The 23,307-nt window shown below is 37.7% G+C and overlaps 1 protein-coding gene and 1 pseudogene across 4 annotated transcripts in view; one reads left to right on the top strand and one right to left on the bottom strand.

Annotated features, from left to right (window-relative positions):
* Positions 1 to 1,102: 1,102 nt before the first annotated feature.
* Positions 1,103 to 23,307, bottom strand: part of ZDHHC15 (zinc finger DHHC-type palmitoyltransferase 15) — a 98,620-nt gene continuing 76,415 nt past the window's right edge. For 2 of the 4 annotated variants that reach the window (XM_045538106.1, XM_045538107.1), the window contains exons 10-11: positions 14,889 to 14,967; positions 1,943 to 2,241 (exon numbers count right to left, since the gene is read on the bottom strand). In XM_045538106.1, coding sequence (XP_045394062.1) covers positions 14,921 to 14,967 — 47 coding nt within the window. In that variant the 3' untranslated portion in view covers positions 1,943 to 2,241; positions 14,889 to 14,920. Of the gene's footprint in view, positions 2,242 to 14,826; positions 14,968 to 23,307 lie in introns of those variants that run through there. The other 2 variants (XM_045538104.1, XM_045538105.1) reach the window with 2 other exon arrangements.
* Positions 11,116 to 11,966, top strand: LOC123628222 (annotated as a pseudogene).

Genomic DNA, 23,307 nt, shown 5'->3' with positions numbered 1-23,307 from the left:
TGAATCATAGTTAGCAGCTGCTCTGCCTAAACTCTTGGCAGAAGATGATAGATGGGAAAGGGGAAGATTGCTTTGAGGCCTACTGTCTGTGCAGTAAGTAATGGCCCTGCATTTAGAGAACGGTACATTTCTATATGAATAGAAGGCAAGGCTTGTCCGTCAGAAGACCATGTGGATGACCAAATAACCTTTCAAGAGAAATCTAAACAAGAGAGTGTTTTAGAGAAAGAGCAGAAGGGGGATAACTTTTTTCCATCTGAACATATAAGATTTCATCATGAAACCCAGTGTACATAGTCTTCTAGGCTGCTTCCTGGCTTCTGAGTTTGAGAAACAGGCCCTAATAGATTTACTCATGTCTACTATCTCTCAAATGAAATGCTGACCCATTCATTTAATTTATGCTAAAATATCACCTTGGTCTGGGAGGCTGAGGCGGGAGGATTGCTTGAGGTCAGGAGTTCAAGACCAGCCTGAGCAAGAGTGAGACCCCCCCGCCCCGGTCTCTATAAAAAATAGAAAAATTAGCCGGACTTAGTGGCGCACACATGTGGTCCCAGCTACTTGGGAGGCTGAGGCAGGAGGACTGCTTGAGCCCAGGAGTTTGAGGTTTCAGTGAGTTACGATGACACCACTGCACTCTAGCTGGGGTGACAGAGTGAGACCCTGTCTCAAAAAAAAAAAAAAAAAAACTCACCTTGGTTAAAATGACCTAGGGAGTCCAAATGAACAGGTTTTGTTGTTGCTTTAAAAAGCCAGACTGCCCACCTTCTCAGCTCCACTGGAGCCCCAACACCGAATTGTTTGTGGCAGGTAACTAACTCTCTTTTACTCAAGAAGATTTTTTGGGGGGATAATTTAGTAAACCTAACAATCCCTCTAGAAGCTCAATTCCTTGATATCTGTAAAATGCCTCTAACTCCCACTGATCTCTTTAAGAGTTGTGAGCTTTTATTGTCAGCAGGTGGGCACAGGAGTGCTGGTTGAAAAATGAAAAACATCATTACTCTTAGGTATTATTATTATAAAGAAGCAGCATTAGTGTTCATACTCATTGATTCAGGCACTAGGACTGAAAAAAAGGCTGATTATAAATAAATGGGGAAATGGACGTAAACTATTTTAATGGCTAAACTACCACTGAAGCTAGAAAAAAGAAAGCAAGGAAGGAAGGGAGGGGGGAAGGAAGGAAGGAAGGAAGGATTGGCATATTTGGTTATCACTATCTGTACATTAACCCTTGCTGTGAAAACAGATTTTTAGTGCTACTCCTCAGGCTAATGTCAGCTGTGAAACTTTACCCTTATGAATAGTATTGTCATTAAACCTGAAAATGACCCTGAAAAACCCTTAACAAAACATATGGTCTATAATTTAGGCTTGTAGTTTTTCTTTATCATAAAAGTAATTCATAAAGGCTAAAATAAAGCTAGGTAGCACATAAATGAATAAAAGTAATTGGAGAATTTCACCACAGCCTGGCATTAAAGGTCTTTAAAACACTAATTGTTATGTTTAATAAAGTAGAAGTCCTGACCTGATCTGATTTTATCTTCTCAATTAGCTGTGGTACTTTCAGGAATCTCTGTGACAGAGAACAGGTTTTACATTGTTGTTCGATTCCCAGTTTGAAGACCTTGGTCACAGTGTATTGAATTACCCTCTCAAATTTTAGATACCTAATGTAAGGATGGTTTAAAGCTCAGCAAATATTTAAACTGTTATTTAGAGACAAAGCATGATTAAATAAATGCCTCAGATTTTTTAACCTTAATTTTCACAACACGATAGCAGAATTTTGTATAGATATGCTGCACATACACATGTCTATAAATGCACATGCACACAGCAGCAAATATAGTCTGATTCCCCTCAACATCAAAAAGACCCTATAGATATAATTCATAGTCTTTCTATGGGAATTAAAGACTCCAAAGAAGTCTTCTGAATTCCCTCTTACCTGATAAAATGAATGAAAAAATATATATTTTACATTTAGGCATTCACAGATTGGGGGAGGGGAAATGAAGAAAGAAAGGAAAACTGGCTTGAATTAACTGCTACCAAATTGGAGTTCAGTCAGTAAATTAAATAATGTAAAGTCCTGAAACATTTGCACAGCAAGTATTTGATGGAATGCTTTCAAATTGTGAAGGTTTCAATCCAACATGGTGACTTATTTTGAAGATTAGAATGGTTCCCAACAATGAACTCTATAAGCCTCGTGGGAGATGGTGGATCCTGGGAATGAAGAGAAGAAATTCACAGGTGAGCTGAACAGCTGTAAATATTCACACGTTAACACCCATTTGACAAGAATATGTAACCACTATGAAAAGCATAGATTAGCATTGAAAAATGTTAAGTGAAAAAGGAAGGATGCAAAACGCTATCGGTATTTTTAACCTGAAAATTGTCATCTGGAACAAAAGACTGAGAAAATGCACTAAACTGTTGAAAGTGGTGGATTCATGGGTAATTTATTTTCATTTTCTCTACTTTCTACTTGTATTTTCCATATTTTCTTTAATAAATGTGTAATTTGATAACTTAAAAATAATTTATTTTTAAAATCCACACAGAAATTACATGAGCTTTGAAATTGGGCAATTCTCAATTTGAATTCTATTATAGCTTTGCCTCTTGGGCAAATAATGTCAATGGATCTTAGTTTTCATATCTGCAAAACAGGCATGATAAAGTCTACCTAAAGCAATATCTGGCATATAGTAGGCCCGCAAGTAGCTTTTATTAGTATAAGCTTTCTGGAAAACAATTTGGCCATATACATTGGGCCTTTAAAAAATTCATGCCAGTAATTTTGCTTCTAGGATTCCTTTTCATGGAAATGATTACAAATGAGCAGAAAAACTTATGTTCAATGATATTATTCACATTATTCATAATAGTGGAAAATTGGATAAAATCTTAATGTTGGATAGCATAGAATGGTTAAATAAACAGTACCTTGAAATAATGAGAAATTATTTTTGGCATTAGTGAAAAAAGCAGAAATAAAAAGAGAACATAGATCTTAATTTTTAAAAAATATATTCATAGAAAATACTGGAAAGATACAATAAAATGTTAATGAGAGTTATCTTTAGGTGGCAAGATTATGAGTGATTTTAATTTTCTTCATAGATTTTTCTCTTTTCTATTCTGAGTATGCTTAATATACTTTTGTTTAGAGATGGGGTCTCACTATGTTGCCCAGTCTGGCCGTGAACTCCTGGGCTCACACGATCCTTCTGCCTCAGCTACATGCCTACAGGCACATGCCACCACACCCAGGTAATATACTTTTAAAATTAATTCTAATATGTATTATTATTTTCTGATTATAAGAGCAATGCATGTTCATCATAGAATACTTGGAAAATATAGAAAAGAATAAAGAAAAATAATGACCTATAATCAGAGGTCTGTTTTCAGAGACTGTTTTCCATCCTTCCTCCTCATTCATTCATTCATTCATTCAAGAAATATTTACTGAATACTTACCATGTGCCAGGCACTGTGCTAGAGGCAGGTACTAAAATGTGAACAAGACATAGTCACTACCCCCAAGGAGCTTACAATCTTGTGTGGGAAGCAGACAAGTAAATATTATAGCACTGAACAAAAGTCTCTTGTAACAGTATTATGGTAGCACCAGGAAGAGACATATAGCTCAGCTGTGGGGTCGGTCAGTGATACCCTAAATAAGTGATGTGGAAGCTGGAACCTGGAGGATAAATATTATCCAGCTAGCTGAGGGGTGGAGGAGGTGAGAGGTTGCTGAGGAAGCCTCCCAGTCAGGGGCATGTTTGAGGGACTGAAAGAAGTAGAGCATAGAGTGTGGGGATAGGACCGGTGGAGAGGAAGCTTCAGAGTTGAGAATTGTGAGATGAGCCTGGAGAGACAAGTAGGGGCCAGATCATGAAAGGGTTTGTAAATCATGGTAAGGAGTTTCAGACTATGCTGAGGCCAATGGAAGAGCCATGAACAAATTTGAAATTTTCATCATTCTAGTTGTAATATGAAGAATGGACTGGAAGAGGGACAATATTGAAGGCAGGGAGACCAGTTAAGAGGCTATTTCAGTGATAAAGATGACACATGATCTAGAGGTCATAGTAATTAGAACAGAGAAAAGTGCACAGCTTCCAGAGCTAGAAAAGAATTATAATCAACATACCTTGGTGATTAATTAGGTGGGGGTGAGGGAAAAGCAGCGAGAGCAAAACAGGAAATGGATCTTTTTTTTTTTTTTTGGTTGGAGTGAAGTTGAAAGGCACTTGGTTACTCAGGTCTGGAGCTCAGGAAAGAGTTCTGGGCTGGAGACACATATTCAGTAGTTAACAGTCTATATATATGGCCTTTAGCCAAAGAACGGATAAATTCCCTAAAAAATAAGTAGGGTGATGGTCAGAAGAAAACCCAGCAAAGTTTGGGAAGACACTATTCTAAGGAGGCTTCCAGTGGTAGAGGGGAGGGAAGGAGAGTGTAAGAAGTTTGAGAGAAAGTAAGAGAAGGTTTTCCTTTTTGCTTTAATTTTTAAAATTTAAATACAGTAAAATTAACTTTTGCTTGGTATGTAGTTCTGTGAGCTTTTACAAATGCATAGAATCTTGTAACTATCATCATGGATAGAATGTGGAACCTCCCCTCACTCCTAACCCTGGCAACCACTGATGTGTTTTGCTCCCCATAATTTTGCCTTTTCCAAAATGTCATACAAATGGAATCTTACAGTATGTAGCTTTTTGAGACTGGGTTTTTTCACTTACCATAATGCATTCAAGATTCATCTATGTTGTTGAAAGTATCAATAGTTCATTCTTTTTTATTGCTGAATAGTATAGTTTGTTTATCCATTCACATATTGAAGGATATTTGTTTTGTATTCCAGTTTGGGGCTATTCCAAATAGAGCTGCTATAAACATTCATATACAAATTTTTATGTGAACACAGGTTTTCATTTCTCTAAGGGAAATATTCAGTGTTGGGATTATTGGGTCAAATGGTAAGTGTTTGTTTAACTTTATAAGAAACTTTATAAGGAACTGCCAAACTGTTTTTCAGGGTGGCTTTACTATTTCGCATTCACAACAGAAATGTATGAGAGTTTGGATTGTTCCACATTCTTGTCAGCACTTAGTATTGTCACAATATTTTAAAAAAATTTTATCCATTCCAGTATTGGTGTAATGGAATCTCTTGTGGTTTTAATTTGCATTTTCCTAATGGCTAGTGATGTTAAGCATCTCTTCTTGTGCTTATTTGCCATGAATTTGTATATCTTCTTTAATGAGGTGTGCATTCAAATCCTTTGCTCATTTTTTATCATGTTGATTTTCTTCCCTTATTTTTGAGCTTTTATAGCACTTTACATATTATGGCTATAAGTCCTTCATCAGATATGTGTTTTGCAAATATTCTCTCCAGATCAGTAGCTGGTTAACCTCTTTTTTTTTTTTTTGGTTTGTTTGTTTTTTGAGACAGAGTTTCACTCTGTTGCCCCGGCTAGAGTGCCGTGGTGTCAAGCTCTCAGCAACCTCAAACTCCTGAGCTTAAGCAATCCTTCTGCCTCAGCCTCCCGAGTAGCTGGGACTACAGGCATGCGCCACCATGCCTGGCTAATTTTTTTCTATATATATATTTTAGCTGTCCAGATCATTTCTTGCTATTTTTAGTAGAGACGGGGTCTCGCTCTTGCTCAGGCTGGTCTCAAACTCCTGATCTCGAGAGATCCTCCTGCCTCGGCCTCCCAGAGTGCTAGGATTACAGGCATGAACCACCTCGCCCCGCCTGGTTAATCTCTTAACAGTGTTCTTTGCCGAGCAAACATTTTTAATTTTGTTGAAGTCTAATTTGTAATTTTTTTCTTTTATGTATATATATATTTTTTGATTTTATTTATTTATTTATTTATTTTTTATTTCAGCTTATTATGGGGGTACAAAAGCTCAGGTTATATATATTGCCCATGTCCTGCCCATCCCCCTGAGTCAGAGCCTCAAGCATGTCCATTCCCCAGACAGTGCGCCTGGCACTCACCATGTAGTCATACCTCCATCCCCTCCCCCCACACCCCCCCTCCCCGAGTCAGCACCTTCAAGCATGACCATTCCCCAGACGGTGCGCAACGCACTCATCATGTAGGCACACACCCATCCCCTCCCCCCAACCCCCGCCTCAGTCTGATATCCAGTTAGTATCATTCCCCAATATGCATTTAGGTGATGATCAGGGAAACCAATTTTCTGGTGCGTACATGTGATGCTTGTTTTTCCATTCTTGGGATACTTCACTTAATATAATGGGTTCCAACTCTCTCCAGGAGAACCAAAGAGATGTCGTATCACCGTTATTTCTTATAGCTGAGTAATACTCCATGGTATACATATACCACAGTTTACTAATCCATTCGTGAATTGATGGGCATTTGGGTTGTTTCCACATCTTTGCAATTGTGAATTGTGCTGCTATAAACATTCGGGTGCAGGTGTCTTTTTTATAGAATGACTTTTGTTCTTCTGGGTAGATGCTCACCCTTACTCTGTCGCCTGGGCTAGAGTGCCGTGGCGTCAGCCTAGCTCACAGCAACCTCAAACTCCTGGGCTGAAGCAATCCTCTTGCCACAGCCTTCATAGTAGCTGGGACTACAGGCATGTGCCACCACACTCGGCTTGTTTTTACTATTTTTAGTAGAGACGGGGTCTCACTCTTGCTCAGGCTGGTCTCGAACTCCTGACCTCGAGCGATCCACCCGCCTCGGCCTCCCAGAGTGCTAGGATTACAGGCATGAGCCACCACCCGCGGCCTTTTTTGAGTTAATTTTTGTATATGTTGTAAGGTGTATATGGTGAGGATGTCCAGTTATTCCAGTACCATTTGTTAAAAAAACTATTTCTTTCATTGAATTGCCATTACACTTTTGTGGAAATATCAGTTGATAATTTTTATGTAGGTCTATTTCTGAATTTTATTGTCTGTATTTTGTATTTTATCTTCTTTCATTGGTTTATGGGACCATCTTCCTGCCAATATCACACTGTCTTGACTACTATAGCTTTATAGTATGTCTTAAAAATTGGATAGTTTGAGTCCTTTAACTTTGTTTTATTTTTTCAGAATTGTTTTGGCTATTCTAGTTCCTTTTCTTTTCTATATAAATCTTAGAATCATCTTATGTTTCTTTACAAAAAACCCTGCTGAAATTTTAATTGGGATTGCATTAAATCTATATATCAACTTGAAGAGAACTGATATCTTAACTATATTGAGTCTTCTGACCCATGAACATGGTATGTCTCTCCATTTATTTAGGTCTTCTTTGGTCTCTTTCACCAGTGTTTTGTAGGTTTCAGCATTCAGACCCTGTATATGATTTGCTAGATTTATACCCAGCTATTTAATTTTTTTGCAGTTATAGATGGTATTGTGTTTTTAAGTTTGGATTCCCAAATGTGCATTGCTAGTGTACAGAAATACAATAGATGTTTGTGTGTTGATCTAGTGTGCTGTGAACTTGCTAAACTCCCTTATTAGTTCTAGGAGTTTTTGTAGATTCTTTGAGTTATCCATATATGTAACAATGTCATCTGCAAATAAGGATAGTTTTATTTCATTTTTTTTTCTAATTGGAGTGCCTTTTATTTCTTTTTCTAGCCTTATTGCTTATGTTAGGACTTTCATTATAATATGGGATAGGAGTGATATGAAAGAACGTATAAAGCTGTGGTTAATGGAAAAAAGAACCACCAGTAAGTAAGTAGGTAAGTAGTGGAGACATATCAGGTCAGTAGAGGCTGGAGATCACAAATTTGTAATCAGTTGTAATCAGTATTTGTAATCAATTGCATTATTTTTGTAGTATTTCTCAGCAGCCTGGGTACAGGAATAGAGAAGGCAGACATTTGGATTGAATTTAGAATTTGAGATTTTACTGGATAGGGTGGCAACAGAGTTAGTGAGATAAGAACATTGGCAAAAGAGAGGTTGAAGTAAGTGTCTAGGCTGGATAGAGAAGGAGGTTACCCGTGTAAAAATCTTTGTCTTTACTTATATATATATATATATATATATTTTTTTTTTTTTTTTTTGAGACAGAGTCTCACTCTGTTGCCCGGGCTAGAGTGCCGTGGCATCAACCTACCTCACAGCAACCTCAAACTCCTGGGCTAAAGCGATCCTTCTGCCTCAGCCTCCCTAGTAGCTGGGACTACAGGCATGTACCACCATGCCTGGCTAATTTTTTCTATATATTTTTAGTTGTCCAGATAATTTCTTTCCATTTTTTTAGTAGAGACGAGGGTCTCGCATTTGCTCAGGGTGGTCTCGAACTCCTGAGCTCAAAGGATCTGCCTGCCTTGGCCTCCCAGAGTGCTAGGATTACAGGCGTGAGCCACCGTGCCTGGCCTTTACTTATATTTTTGTTATACTTCTTTTCAGTGTTTTTTTCTATATGTAGATATACTCTAATATCTAAATGTTTAAAATTAAAAATGTAACTTTATAATGTTTTCAAGGTTCATCCATGTGGTAACATGTATCTTTTTGTTGCCAAATAGTATTCCATTGTATGGACTTACCACATTTTATTTATCTATTCACCAGTAGATGGACATTTGGGTTGTTTCCACTTTGGGCTATTACGAATAATGCTATGAATATAGTCATGTACAAGCTTTTGTGTTGCCATATATTTTCATTTCTCTTGGGTATATACCTAGGAGTAGAATTGCTGGGTCATCTGGTAATTCTATGTTTAATATTTTGAGGAATTGCCAAACTGTTTTCCAAAGTGACTGTACCATTTCATATTCTCACCAGCAATGTATGAGGGTTCTGATTTCTCCACATCCTTGCCAATACTTGTTATTATCTGTGTTTTGGATTATAGCCATCCTAGTGGATGCTAAGCAGTACTTCATTGTGATTTTGATTAACTTCCCTGATGGCTAATGATGTCAAGCATTTTTATGTGTTTATTGGTCATTTGTGTATCTTCAAATGTATTCAGATCCTTTGCCCATTTAAAAAATTGGTTTTTTAGAATTATTGAATTGTAACGGTTCTTTATATATTCTGCATACAAGTATCTTGTCAGATATTTGATTTGCAAATATTTTCTCTCCAAAGACCACATATTGTAAGATTCCATTTATAAGAACTTTCCAGAATAAGCAAATCTATAGGGATAAAATTGTGACCGCCTAGGAATGGGACTAGGAGGAATGGGGAGTGACTGCTATGGGGTTTCTTTCTGGAGTAATGAAAATGTTCTAAAATTGATTGTGGTGATGGTTACATAACTCTGTGAATATACTAAAAACCACTGAATTGTATGGTTTATGTGGTCGAATTACATGGTGTGTGAACTGTATCTCAATAAAGCTGATAAATATACTTTTAAATTTAAACTGCACTGGGCATCTACCCAGAGGAACAAAAGACATTCTGTTAAAAAGACATCTGCACTCGAATGTTTATACCAGCACAATTAACAATTGCAAAGATGTGGAAACAACCCAAGTGCCCATCAATACATGAGTGGATTAATAAAATGTGGTATATGTATACCATGGAGTTCTCAGCCACAAAAAACAATGATGAACTAGCACCTCTTGTATTATCCTGCATAGTGCTGGGTCCCATTTTACTAAGTGAAGTATTACAAGAATGGAAAAGCAAGCACCATATGTACTCACCATCAAATTGGTATTAACTGACTTAACTCACCAACACTTAAGTGCACATATAGTCGGGTTTGGGGCAGGTGGGAGGGGGGAGGAAGGGATGGGTATATACACACCTAATGGGTGTGGTGCGCACCATCTGGGGCATGGACACGCTCGAAGATCTGACTTGGGTGGATCAAAGAGAATATATGTAACCTAAACATTTTTACCCCCATAATATACTAAAATAAAAAAATTAAAAACACTGCACTCATATACCTTTTCACATAACTCTATTAATTATTCTACAAAATAATTATTTTTAACAGTTGTACAATATTTCATCACAATGATGTACTAATTTATTTCACCACTTTTCTACTGCTAGATATTTAGTTTTCTTTCAAATTTTCTGCTCTTAAAGTGATGATAAATAGTTGTGGAGATTTATGATTATTTCACTAAAATATATTCCTACAATGGAATAGTTACCAGATAAAATTGTATTTTAAGGTTTTTATACATGTTCCCAAACTGCACTCAAAAAATTATCTATGAATTTAAACTCACATCAGCAGTGTATGAGAACATCTGTTTCAACATGTTCCTGCCAACACTAGGTACTATAAATTGTAAAAATTGGCTGATTTAATAGAAAAAAAATTAGTATTAAATATTTTAGGTTATTTTAATTTGTATTTCTTTACAGTGAAGTTGAACAATTTTTATGTTTATTTTTCATTTTAGTTTTTATCTGGTTCATTGTTCACATCCTTTGCCCATTTTCTAACTGCTGTGTTTTTCTTTTGCTTACTGATTTTCAAGAGCTTTGTAAATTAAGGATATTAAATTTTCCATGTTGTATATTTATTTGCCAAGTTTGTCTTTTTATTTTGAAGAAAATATCATCTAGAATCAGTGCATTGTTTTGGGTAAAAGTTATGGCAATACATTTTTATGTACAAAAATTTGAGACAAAATGAAAAAATGTTAGCATTTATTAATTCTAAGTTGTAAACACATGGGTATTCACTTTATTCTTTATCCTTATTTTAATTTAAAAAACTTTTCAAAAGAAAATAAAGAAAAATAAGTATAAGATATCTAATAATTTGGACATACATAACATTCATCCATTCTACTGATAGACATCCAGGTTGTTTTCAGTTTGGAGCCTTTACAAATATCAACTGTAGTAATTATCTACATATATTTTAAAAAATTCTTCATATCTTGATAAGTTTTAAAATGCTTCTCCCTTTTTTGCTGGATTGAGTTGGTTACCTCCTCTTATTGTGGAGAGGACTCACGTCATCCTGCTTTTTGATCTTTTTACATGTGTAGATTGTATTTCTCTAAGATCTTCCATCTAGATACTTAAGTCTTAAAGCCTTGGCCTTTTTTCACAGTTCAGCTCTTTAATTTTTCCCCTTCCTTCTCAATAACATGAGCATGGATTCAGCATGTCCTCAAAGCCTGCCTTGCTCTGAAGCATCTGATTCTAGGGACTCTTTATCAATGCCTGTAATTTGTGGGCCTGAAGAAAATTATCCATCCTTGCAAATGTCTTCTGCTGAGTTGCTCTACACAAAGTAAACTACCCGAAGTAAAACTACCCACTTCTGCAGAGAACAGTGTAGTGAAGAAGAAAGATAAGGTCCAGGTCAAGAAACAGAAGAGCAGAACTGTGTTCTCTCTGACCCAGTTGTATGTACACAATGATAGATTTCAGAGACAAAAATATCTCAGCCTCCAGAAGATGCAAGAACGTTCCAATACCCTGAACCTTACTTTGCTACAAACAGGTTGAGACTTGGTTCCAGAACCAGAACATGAAATCTAAGAGGTGGCAGAAAAACAACTGGCCAAAGAATAGCAACAGTGTGACTCAGAAGGCCTCAATACCTACAGAATACCCAGGCCTCTACTCTTTCTACCACCAGGGATGACTGATGAACACATCTAGAAACCTTCTAATGTGGAGCAACAAGACCTAGAGCAACCCAACCTGGAACAACCAGTCTTGGAGCAACTATTCCTGGACTAGCCAGACCTGGTACATCCACGCCTGGAAAAATCCTTTCCATAACTGTGGAGAGGAACCTCTGTAGTCTTGCATGTTGTTTCAGCAAAATTCTCTTGCTAGTGATTTGGAAGCTGCCTTGGAAGCCACTGGAGAAAGCCATAATGTACTATAACAAACCACTAAGTATTTTAGTATCCCACAAACCATGGATTCATTCCTAAATTACTCCATGACCATGCAGCCTGAAGATGTGTGTAGATGGATATATTAGTCAATTTCAGTCTGGGAAGTGGCTGAATCTGCCTTCCCCCCTCGTAGGATTTTTCTTGTTTTAGAGCTAAGTATTCTGCCATGATACCCTGGTTCTCACTGTGCCTACTGTGTCGATTTGAGGGTGGGGTATAATTGGAGTCTAACCAAAGAAATTCCAGTAATCTTGACTGCTACAGACAACATGATGTCGCTGGATATAGACAAGTAGATATAATAATAGTTTGGATATCTTTAATATTTAGAATGTAACCACAAGAATAGGAAGTAAAAAGTACAAAGATAAGTCACGGATTATCCCCATTTTCCAGGATTGGGAGGCTTCATTTATTACAAACCTCAATTGTTCAGGTAAAGTGTTAAGCTGTAATACACTTCATTGATTTCCTCTACCTCTTTTGGCTCTGTGTTTTACTACAACCCCTAATTTGTTCATTACTCTCATACTTGTAGACAGATGTTTTGTATTTGGCTGCTTCATGGTGATATCAGTACCAGTATGGCTGGTTTAAGTACAAATGAATAAAATATCCATTTTACCAAAAAAGAAAAGCTTCTGCCACTCTTACCTTCTGTGTTTCCAAATACTTTTCTATTATTATCTAAACATGACTTTGTTGCTCCCACAAAACTAATCAGTTTATTTATTTATTTATTTATTTATTTATTTATTTATTTATTTATTTATTTATTTTTTGAGACAGAGTCTCACTTTGTTGCCCGGGCTAGAGTGAGTGCCGTGGCATCAGCCTAGCTCACAGCAACCTCAGACTCCTGGGCTTAAGCGATCCTCCTGCCTCAGCCTCCCGAGTAGCTGGGACTACAGGCATGAGCCACCATGCCCGGCTAATTTTTTTGTATATATATTTTTAGTTGGCCAGATAATTTCTTTCTATTTTTAGTAGAGACGGGGTCTCACTCTTGCTCAGGCTGGTCTCGAACTCCTGACCTCGAGCGATCCACCCGCCTCGGCCTCCCAGAGCTAGGATTACAGGCGTGAGCCACCGCGCCCGGCCCACTTTATTAATTTACATAGACAGAGTACCCTGGAAAAGGCATTGCTTAAAGTGAATTTTGCTTACCTCAGGAAGCATATAAAAATGTATTTCATAGTTCAATAATCACTCAAGATGCCCTAAAAAAGGGTAACATGGTCATATAAATTTGGGAAATAACTTTTTCCACTTTTGGGGATTCACAAAGTTTCTTAGCATACTAAAAGTCCTGATAAGTACTGCATTAAAGACAAAGTTCCATGATATGCACAAAAGAAAGAATCCAATAGTCAAATAAGTTTAGGAGGCTACTACAAACTCCTTTTTTTTTTTTTTGTGAGACAGGTTATCTCTCTGTTGCCCGGGCTAGAGTATAGTGGTGTCATCATAGCTCATTGCAACCTCAAACTCCTGGGCTCAAGTGATCCTCCTGCCTCAGCCTCCCAAATAGCTGCGACTACAGGTGCAAGCCACCATGCCCAGCTAATTTTTTCTATTTTTAGTAGAGACAGGGTCTTGCTCTTGTTCAGGCTGGTCTCAAACTCCTGATCTCAAGTGATCCTCCTGCCTTGGCCTCCCTGAGTGCTAGGATTATAGGCGTGAGCCACTGTGCCTGGCCTACAGTTTCCTTTTGAGAAGTTAAAAGAGTTATTAGCATAGTAAAGGTCCTAAGAATTCCTACACTAAAGACAACTCTGTAATTTTGCTTATATAGGGTTTCATAAATTTATTCACCAGAGAACTTCTTTTCCCTTAAATATCTGACATGTCCAAGTACTGGTGTTTTATAGAATACCCTTAACAAAATGCTAAAATAAGAAGATTAGAGAGATGAGCACCATGGCTAACTGAAATCTAGATACTACTACCATACAGGTTGACTTACCTAAACATCGAGCATTTCATCAGGACTTTGGATAGGAAAACAGATTTAATTCTTCCTTCTTTTTAATCATTGATTATAAGTGAAGGTTTTTAAATGTACTGCCATAATAGAAATAGCATGCTTTGAGGTCGGACAGACCTGGGTTACAATCTTAGGTTAGCCACTTACCAGTTAAACCTCTCTGCACTTCAGTTTTCTCATAAGTAAAATGGGAATAATAACATTCATCTCACAGAGTTGATGTGAGGATTAAATAAGATAACCTATGTCAAGCTAAGTGGCTGGCATATACAAGGTCTTATATAGTACCTGTACTTGTATACAGTAGAAATTCTGTAAGAGAAATAACTGAAGACCTGAGAACCACAGACTGATAGGCTTCCAAATAATTGCTAGCTTTTTTGTGGGAAAAGAATGAGAAGTCTTATCAGAGCAGAGCTTTGAGTTCCCTGGTATTTCTGTTACTAAAATCCTCCTTGTAATACTGAATGACACTGGGTTTATTTACCTTTGAGTTTTGCAAAGAGAAGGTTGTTTAGCTTTTCGCTAGGCCAAAGAGAATCCCATTTGTAAAGCTGTCTGCCACTGATTAACAAATTAGTACCATTTTAGGAGGGTTGGAGTGTGGGGATGGTGCTTTTTGCCTGTTAGTGGGTATTATTAACTCACATAATGGAGTCAGGCAAGAAGAACCTATTTGTAATCTATACCATTTCAGAGAACTGGAATGCACCAGGTCAAGGGTTAAAATTCACAGTAGGAAAGTAAATAACCTGAATGTGATGTTTGTCTGTTTCTGGATCCCCTGGGGTCTTTTAGCACAAGTGACACAAGTGTGAGTTTGCAGGGAATAAGGGTGTCTTTTTCAGTACACTGCACAGGGAAATTATGTATAGAACTTCTGCTATGAGTGCAATATAAGAAAGAAGAGTTTAATATCTTGTTCACCAGGATGAGAACTTACTCCTTTTCTAGTTCTGCTCCCAAGGCTGCTTCTTGGCAGTTCAGGTGGCACTGTATGTGCCTCCCTCAGAATACTAACCTGTCTGAGAGATGCAGGAAATGTGAAAACTGCTATGTTTCCGTTTCCACAGCAAGAGATGATGAGCCTTCTGGATAATCTGTAAGGTTAAAAAGTGAAGATGATCAAATGCCCCTGTGCTTTATATGGGTAGGTGTTCATTCATTTTTCCCTTCTGTCCAATCACTGGAAGCAGCAGACATCTGCAAACCTCTAAAGATTGGTGTGTTACACAGAAGCATTTGTAGCCAGTCCAGACATTCACATTCCAAGAGTAGTCAGCCTGATACACTATGAACTAAGATTATTTTATTTATCAGCATTATCTGATCTATAATACTGGCTGGTATGTGGCTGTGATAATATTAATAGCTCAAGACTATCTGACTTTAATGGAATGTTTTGGGTCTTGCTACTTGCAAAATTACCCTATCTTCCTGATATTCCACTGGACATAATTGAGATAGCTATTACAGTACTTTAGGTGTTTGTGTGTTTCTAAGAAGGAATGAATTATCTAGAAAATAAGAGGCTTTGGGATTAACAAGCAACATTATTTATGGTACAAATGTTTTTGTTTCTGACCTCTAGCCTTTTGGGAGAGCAAAGTACACTCTGAATCAGCTTGCTTAATGTACAGATAATCACTTTTTTCATACTCACAGCATAATAACGTAATAATGGGCCGGGCACGGTGGCTCATGCCTATAATCCTAGCACTCTAGGAGGCCAAGGTGGGAGGATTGTCTGAGCTAAGGAGTTTGAAACCAGCCTGAGCAAGAGTGAGACCCTGTCTCTACTAAAAATAGAAAGAAATTAGCTGGATAACTGAAAATATATAGAAAAAATTAGCCAGGCATGGTGGTGCATGCCTGTAGTCCCAGCCACTCAAGAGGCTGAGGTAGGAGGATCACTTGAGCCCAGGAGTTGAGGTTTCTGTGAGCTAGGCTGACGCCACGGCACTCTAGCCCATGCAACAGAACGAGACTCTGTCTCAAAAAACAAAAGTGGCTCTGAGAATTCTGTCTTTGTGTTTGTCAAACAAAGAGAAAAAGAGGCAGCAAGTGCTTAAGCATACATCTCATACCGCTTGTCCAACATTTCTACCAAGAAGGCAATTGACAAAGAGTGAAAGACAATTCTGGAAGTGCAATGAACTTCCTTGCCTTGCTGCTAGAGAGAAGTGACGCTAATTTGCTCAGTTGTCCACTCCTTGCTGATGATAGGCTGTCTTAGAATTTTATAGGTGTGGTTTGGCAATGAGCCTTTCCAGAAATTGGCTTTTAGTATTCTGCTAGGTGGGTTTCTTTTACTTTTTTCTACTGCAACTTGCACTCTTATTTGGCACAGAACACTTATTCCAAGCAATTATTTGAATTAAAATCATGTACTTGCAGACACTGGGGCCTGAGCTGAAAAACCCGATTATCAACTCCCTTCATGGTTGCACTCTGAGGGTTAGATTAAGCTAAGGCTGCAAAGATAGCTCACTTCGTGAGGACTAAATTGAAAAATGCAGATACCTCAAGAAATCAGGCTATTCATAATAGAAGACAAATACAGAATTTAGGAAGTCAATTCACCTTCTCCTTCTACCATCTGCCCCTATGTTGCTTTCCCCAACCCTACCTGTTCTTGCTGCCTATGCAGTAGTAATTTCACCATTATTCAACAGATGTCTACTTGAACCAAAAATGATGTCATTTTAGTTTTTAGTGTATGCTGGTGAATCTCTTGTTCTCTTCCCGTCTTGTCCTAGATCTCCTCCTTTCCTTTAAAATTCTAGGTTCTCACATAAACCCTCGATACTATGTGAAGTGACTGTGGCAGTATATGTACACATCTTTCTAGCCATTGGTTCTCAGAGATTGGGAAGAACAGGGAAAAAAAAGGACACAGTGAAGTCTGGAAGAACTTAGGTTGAGTCGTGACTGCTGTATGTATGACCTTACATAAGTCACATTGCCTCCCCAGCCTCAGCTTTTTCATCTGTAAAATAGGGGCAATACTCTCTCATTCACAGTATTTTTGGGATACTCCCCCAAACTATGAGAGTTCTCTAATGTTCTGTCCTTGATCCTCTGACTTTCTATTTCATCATTCATTCCCTTGTCCACATGGATGTATGTCAACACTGCTTGGGTGATTACATTTTATCTCCTTTCCTTAGTTTTATTCTTTCCTTGATTATCTCCTTTACCTCTATGGATTTAACTGCCATCTCTATACAAATGACTTCCTTTCTCTAGACAGTGGAATTATTTCCAGTTATTTAAAATGTCTTTTTTTTAATCCTTCCTCTCCACTTCTAGCGTTACTACCACTCATGAAGCCATTGTGACACATGCCCAGCTTTTTGCTACTCTTTCCAGTTCTTGTCTCTCCAAATTCCAATCCATCCTGCATACTAGTTCCTGAGTAGTCTTTCTAAAATTTACCTTGCATTATATCAATATATTACTCAGGATCATAAAATTAATAGTTATTTTCTATTATATCAAGTCTACAAAGCCCTGTACCATCTGGCTACATTTTACTTGTCTAAGACTATAGCCCACAACCCACAGTGCCTACCTGGTACTTCAAAATGGATGGCTTCCTCAGTGTTCTTATCACATTCATGTTGAACCTCTTACCTGGAATGCTATTTCCTTCTTCCTAGCATCTATCTTGATGTTACCCATCCTAACAACATCTAGCCTAAGTCCTGCCTCTCCCTCAAAACTCTCACTAGTATAGCCCATACACTTTTCCCCTTTATTGATATACTCAGTATTTAAGCATCACTAACAATCACATACTTAACACATGTACCACACAGTGCCTAGCACAGGGCTAACCCTACATTAGGTATGTAATTATTAGCATCATTTTATGGCAATGAGCATATCAAGTATCATGTTAGACTTATGTGCTTTTCTTATCTTTTCCTGAAATTGCAAATTCCTTGAGGGCAGAGGTCACCTTGTATTTAACTTTATATCCCTCCGCGGTACCTTGTTTGAAGTGTACCCTAGGAAATGGTTTCCAAATTGAACTGAATGATTAGAGACTTGCATTATTTCAGGAACACATACCAATTTAGAGCTTAGGGTTGGACAATGTAGGTAAAGCAGTAAAATAAACATCCATCGTATTACTGAATGAGGCCAGCTTTCTAGGAGCTGAGGATATAGATACTCCCTCCCTTCTTATCTAGAAACATGGGGGATTAGAAGATGAGGGAATTCCCAGTTAAAAAAAATAAATAAATAGAAACATGGGGGAGAAGTCATTTGGAAAATTCCAAGCTACCCAAAGGAGTAACCCTTCCCTAGCCCAGTGCATTGTGTTTGATGCTTTCAGGGATGAAACCTAAGATTCCTACTCTGAAGAAAAGGCAAATGACAAGTATGAGAATAGGTTATTTATAGGCCAGTGACCAAAATGCTAAGTAGAAGTGGTAAGAGGGAGCAACTGGGTATATACAGAGAGAACCCATCAAGAAAGAAATTCAGTTCTGGAATGTGGAAGGTATATTAATAATGTAAGTTTACACTGGCCTCTAGTTTGTAATAGCATTACTTCTGAAAAAAAGGAACATTTGGTAAAAGATATCAGGTTGTGGTTATTCAGTTTGACATCTGACCCCTAAGTGTCAGATGGTATTATAAAGTATCATACCGTAGAGGTGAAGATAGCTTAGAAATCATGGAATTGAAACTGAGGTCCAGAGAAAAGGGACTTTCCAAAAGCCACACATTGAACCTAGTGGCAGAACTGGGAAATGTTTCCCATGCCAGAGCTCTATCCAGGTTTCCCCATCCTTCTATTTTTGGTGATAGAGGCACAGGAGCTGAGATAATTTGCTTTCAAATGGACCTTAAAAAGGTCTGTAAATTGAAAAGGAAACAGGAGCAAAAGAGAGATACTGGGTGGTATAGTGGCTAAGGGTTTGGACTTTGGAGTTGGGATCTGTCACTTACTAGCTGTGCGACTTTGGGTTTCTCTGAGCTTAGTTTCCTCAGCTATAAAATGGGTTTATTTAATATTTATGACCCACAAAATGATTATGACTATTAAATGTTACAAAGCCTATAAATCACCTCATGCATAATAGGCATTCAACAAATGTTAGTTGCACCCTTTGAATCGATCTAACAATCATTTTCTATATGCAGCCTTATTTTGCCAGGGTTGCAGAGAAAATTGAAATGAAGGTGATGAGGTCTTTGATTTCAATGAGTTTCCATCTAGTCACCTACTGCCCAGACTCTTTACTGGAGCCAGGTTAATTTCTTCATGTCCCCCTCACTTAGCTTGTGGTCTTGTGCATTACAACCTATGACTTTTCCTGTACCTTCTGCCTCTTCATTTCTTGCCACCAATCCAGATGCTATCTAATTTTTAAGGCCCAAATTTTACTTCCTCTGTGAAGTCTTTTCTCTGACCAGCCCAGCCCATAGGAAATCACTCTTTCCTTTGAATTTCCATAGCACAAACTTTATGGTTCTATTCATTTGACCAATAACATATCCTGTATTGTGGGTTTTTTATTTTTTGAAACAGAGTCTTGTTCTGTTGCCTAGGCTAGAGTGCTGTGGCATCAGCTTAGCTCACAGCAACCTCCAACTCTTGGGCTCAAGCGATCCTCCTGCCCCAGCCTCCCAAGTAGCTGGGATTACAGGCATACACCACCACGCTCAGCTAATTTTTTCTATTTTTAGTAGAGACAGGGTCTCACTCTTGCTCAGGCTGATCTTGAATTCCTGAGCTTCCCTCCCAGAGTGCTAGGATTATAGGTGTGAGCCACCATGCCCGGCCTGTATTGTGTTTTGTTAGGCAATTTTTCATGTATGTGTCCTATATCCCCAAATAAATTTAACAGATATTAGTTTTTCTCTCTTCTCCCTCCTTTGCCTATTTTATTCTTGATCAACCAGCCAGACATCCTACCCCACAGTGATACTGCCTGTCATATGTAGGAATAAGAGACAAAAAGGTTTTTTGAAAAAGATCCACTTATTTAATCATCCTAAATATGTAATCATATTTCATGAAAAGGTTTGTTTGGTAAGATGTCAGTATAGGCAAAGGTATCTTAAATTCCTATATAGAGAGAGTTGGTAAAGAATTGACTGAGACTAAGGACTCTTTCATAGTTGGCCCTACCTATCGCCACCATGCATGAAAATAAATAAGGGCAATTTGGTACCCCTCAAGAAGTATATTTTTTGAGGTAGAAAGCACAAATTTAACTTAGGACCCTGTCTAAGTCCTGTGGCAGTGTTTTAAAGTTCCTCAGGCATAATAACACAGGCCTGAAGAACTAAGTGATAAAGTAATTTTTTCTTCAAACAAGATTCAATAGCTGTCTCTGACTGGGAGGTGATTGCACAGAATATTACCCAGAGAGGCTTCTAAACAACAAAGCTCTTGATGTGAAAGCCCTCTCATCTCTGAACCAGAGCTCTTGTATACAGGATATACTTAGAAAGTCTGAGTTGTGATGAGGAGAAGGGCTCTCACCAATCCTTTCAGAAAGTCTAGGGATCACAGCAATCTCTGGCATATGATGGAAGTGTGCTAAGATAGAAGTATCACTTCATCATCTGCCTGAAACAACATCTTCTTCTCATCACACCCCTGTCTGTATCGCCCATAGAATAAATTTCTTCTAAAGAAATTTGTGTGTAAGGCCCTACCCAAGTTGATACCAATTTACCTGCTGAATTAATCTAACAATAATTTTGTATGCATAACTCTATTTTGCTAGGGTTGCATAGAATACTGAAATGAAGGTGATAAGGTCTCTGATCGCAATGAGTTTCCGTCTAGTCCTCTACTGCCCAACTATTTACTAGAGCCAGGCTACTTTCTTTGTGTTCCCTCACTTAGCTTGGGGTCTTGTACAGTACAACCTGTGACATTTCTTGTGCCTTCTGCCTCTTCATTCCTTGCCACCAATCCAGATGCTATCTAATTTTTTAAAAGCCCAAATTCTACCTCCTCTATGAAGCCTTTTCTGACCAGCCCAGCCCACTGGAAATCACCCTTTCCTTTGAAATCCAATAGTACAAACTTTATGGTTCTACTCATTTGGCAAATAACATATCCTGTATTGTGTTTTGTTAGGCAACGTTTTATATATGCATCTAGTCTACCCAAATAAATGCAAGACTTTTGAGTACAGAGACTATACTCTATAATATACCTTATAGGTCCAATTGCATTCCCCTAATATGCTCTCAATAAATACTAGTTTATTTCTTCTATTATTCTTTCTAATGGGTTATTTGTCATGGTAGCAGAAAGCATCAAACTGAAAATAAATCAGAAAGATCTTCTACCTCAAGCAGTATTAATGGGTGTCATACAAAGAAAGTTGTATCCAAATAAAGGAATAAGAATTTAGGCTATATATAAAACACTTAATATGCTAGTGTCTGAAGTCAACATTTTTCTAGATAAGTGTCCAGCATTTGATGTGAAGGAGATTAATTCCTCCAAGCCCTGGTTATCGTTAACAAGATAACACTGTATTAGCAAACTAAAGCAAATTTTTATTTTTGTATTATTAAGTTTTTTTACTTGATAAAAATAGCCCTCCTGGTATATACTCTATAAATATTATCAAAATAAAGAGTTCATTTTCAGTCTCATTACTGAAGCTAAAAGCAGTTTGGCTAGTTAAGGAAAGTTCAGTTCTTTCACCACTAAATTCTTTTAAAATGTTTTTGTCATAGTACACTGGTAGAGAATAACTGGAATAGGCTGTGCACAATTATCATGTACCCTGGGGCTTAATCATGACCTGGAGCTCCCTACTGATCTCTGAAACCAGGCTGATGGAAGAGTTGGGTGAGAAGGAGGAAAGAAACTGACCTTAACTTCTTTACTAGGAAATAAAGGAACTAAGTCTAATGAATAGAGGTCATGTAATTACATTTGATAGATGCCAACGTTGGTACTTACATCAAAGCCAAAACTGAGTTCAGCTCCTGTTAGATAATCACAAAATAGATGTTCTTGGCAATCACTGTTTTGAAGACTCTAATTTGTGGGTTCAGGAAGGGGAATTATTGAAAGGCAGATTACTATCAGTTTAGGTTTATCTAGAAAATAGGGGGAACTGGGAAGTTCCTTATAAAGTCTGGGACAGCTTTAAGCTGGAAAGTTCTGACCTTCTCTACCAGGGTTAAGCCTAGACTGTTAAGAAGTTTTGGCTGGTCTGAAGGTAGTGAGTTATCTCACTTGATTGTTCACAGTCAGTTACAGATTGAACTCCTTGTTCTACTACTTTCTCCCCTCCTCACTACTGCACTTGACTAGTCTTAAAAAAAAAGTAAAAGAAATTTCATAGCTACCATCCAGGGCTCAGGTGACTTACTTCCCTTATAGCCTGGGCAAATACACACCCATGATAGCAACCTCATGGGAGAATATTAAGAAAGATGTTATCTCACCAATCATACTATATATTTTTACATAGTTCAACTTGGGCTTCTCTGTGGGAGGACCCCAACATAAGAACTGCAGATCACTATAAGTTGCTTATTTAAGTCAATGTGAAAATAAACCTCTTATGCCTTCTTGATAAGTTCTTCAGAGTAAATTTTCCTAACAACTGGGCTATATTTCTATTTATCCTAAAGTATTTTTGGATGAGAATACCTCTCAAGCCAGCTAATATCATCATTCAGTCAATGGTATTGATAAAAGAGTTACTCCTAGGTGATGTTACCAACATGTCAGAGCAGGATATCCTGGCCTTCCTTTCCCCTGGAAAAGGCGACAATTTGGAAGCTATCTATGAGCAAAAGTAACTCTGGAAGAGTTCAAGAATCCACTTAGGAAGGTACAGCCATACGGTGGAAGAAAACACCCAAGAATAACCACACAAAAAGGGCAGTAAGGAGATTTTTATTTTGCCTAAATTATCCCATCCCCTAAGCTGGCACTGCTAAGCAGGGACAGGGCATAAATTTAACCAAGGAAGTCAAAGATCTATACACTGAAAACTAGGAAATGATAACAAAAGAAACTGAAGATGCCACAAATAAATGGAAAGATACCGTGTATTCATGGATTGGAAGAATCAATATTGTTAAAATGTCCACACTATCCAAAGCAATCTACAGATTTAATGCAATTCCTATCAAAAGTCTAATAGCATTTTTCACAGAAATAAACATACAATTATAAAATTTGTAAGGAATCACAAAAGATCCTAAATAGCCAAAGCAATCCTGAGAAACAAAAACAAAGTTGGAGACATCACACTTCCTGATTTAAAATTATATTACAAAGCTATAGTAATCAAAACAGTATGGTACTGGCATAAAACCAGATACATAGAGCAATGAAACAATATAGAGAACCCAGAAATAAAGCCCAGCATATATGGTCAACTAATCTTTGACAAGGATGCCATTAATACACAATGGGGCTTTCCATTGTG

Source organism: Lemur catta, chromosome X, assembly GCF_020740605.2.
Source record: "Lemur catta isolate mLemCat1 chromosome X, mLemCat1.pri, whole genome shotgun sequence".
In the NCBI taxonomy this organism is placed as follows: Eukaryota; Metazoa; Chordata; class Mammalia; order Primates; family Lemuridae; genus Lemur; species Lemur catta.
The sequence above is the reverse complement of the archived record's forward strand: the minus strand, read 5'-3'. Positions and strand labels throughout refer to the sequence as shown.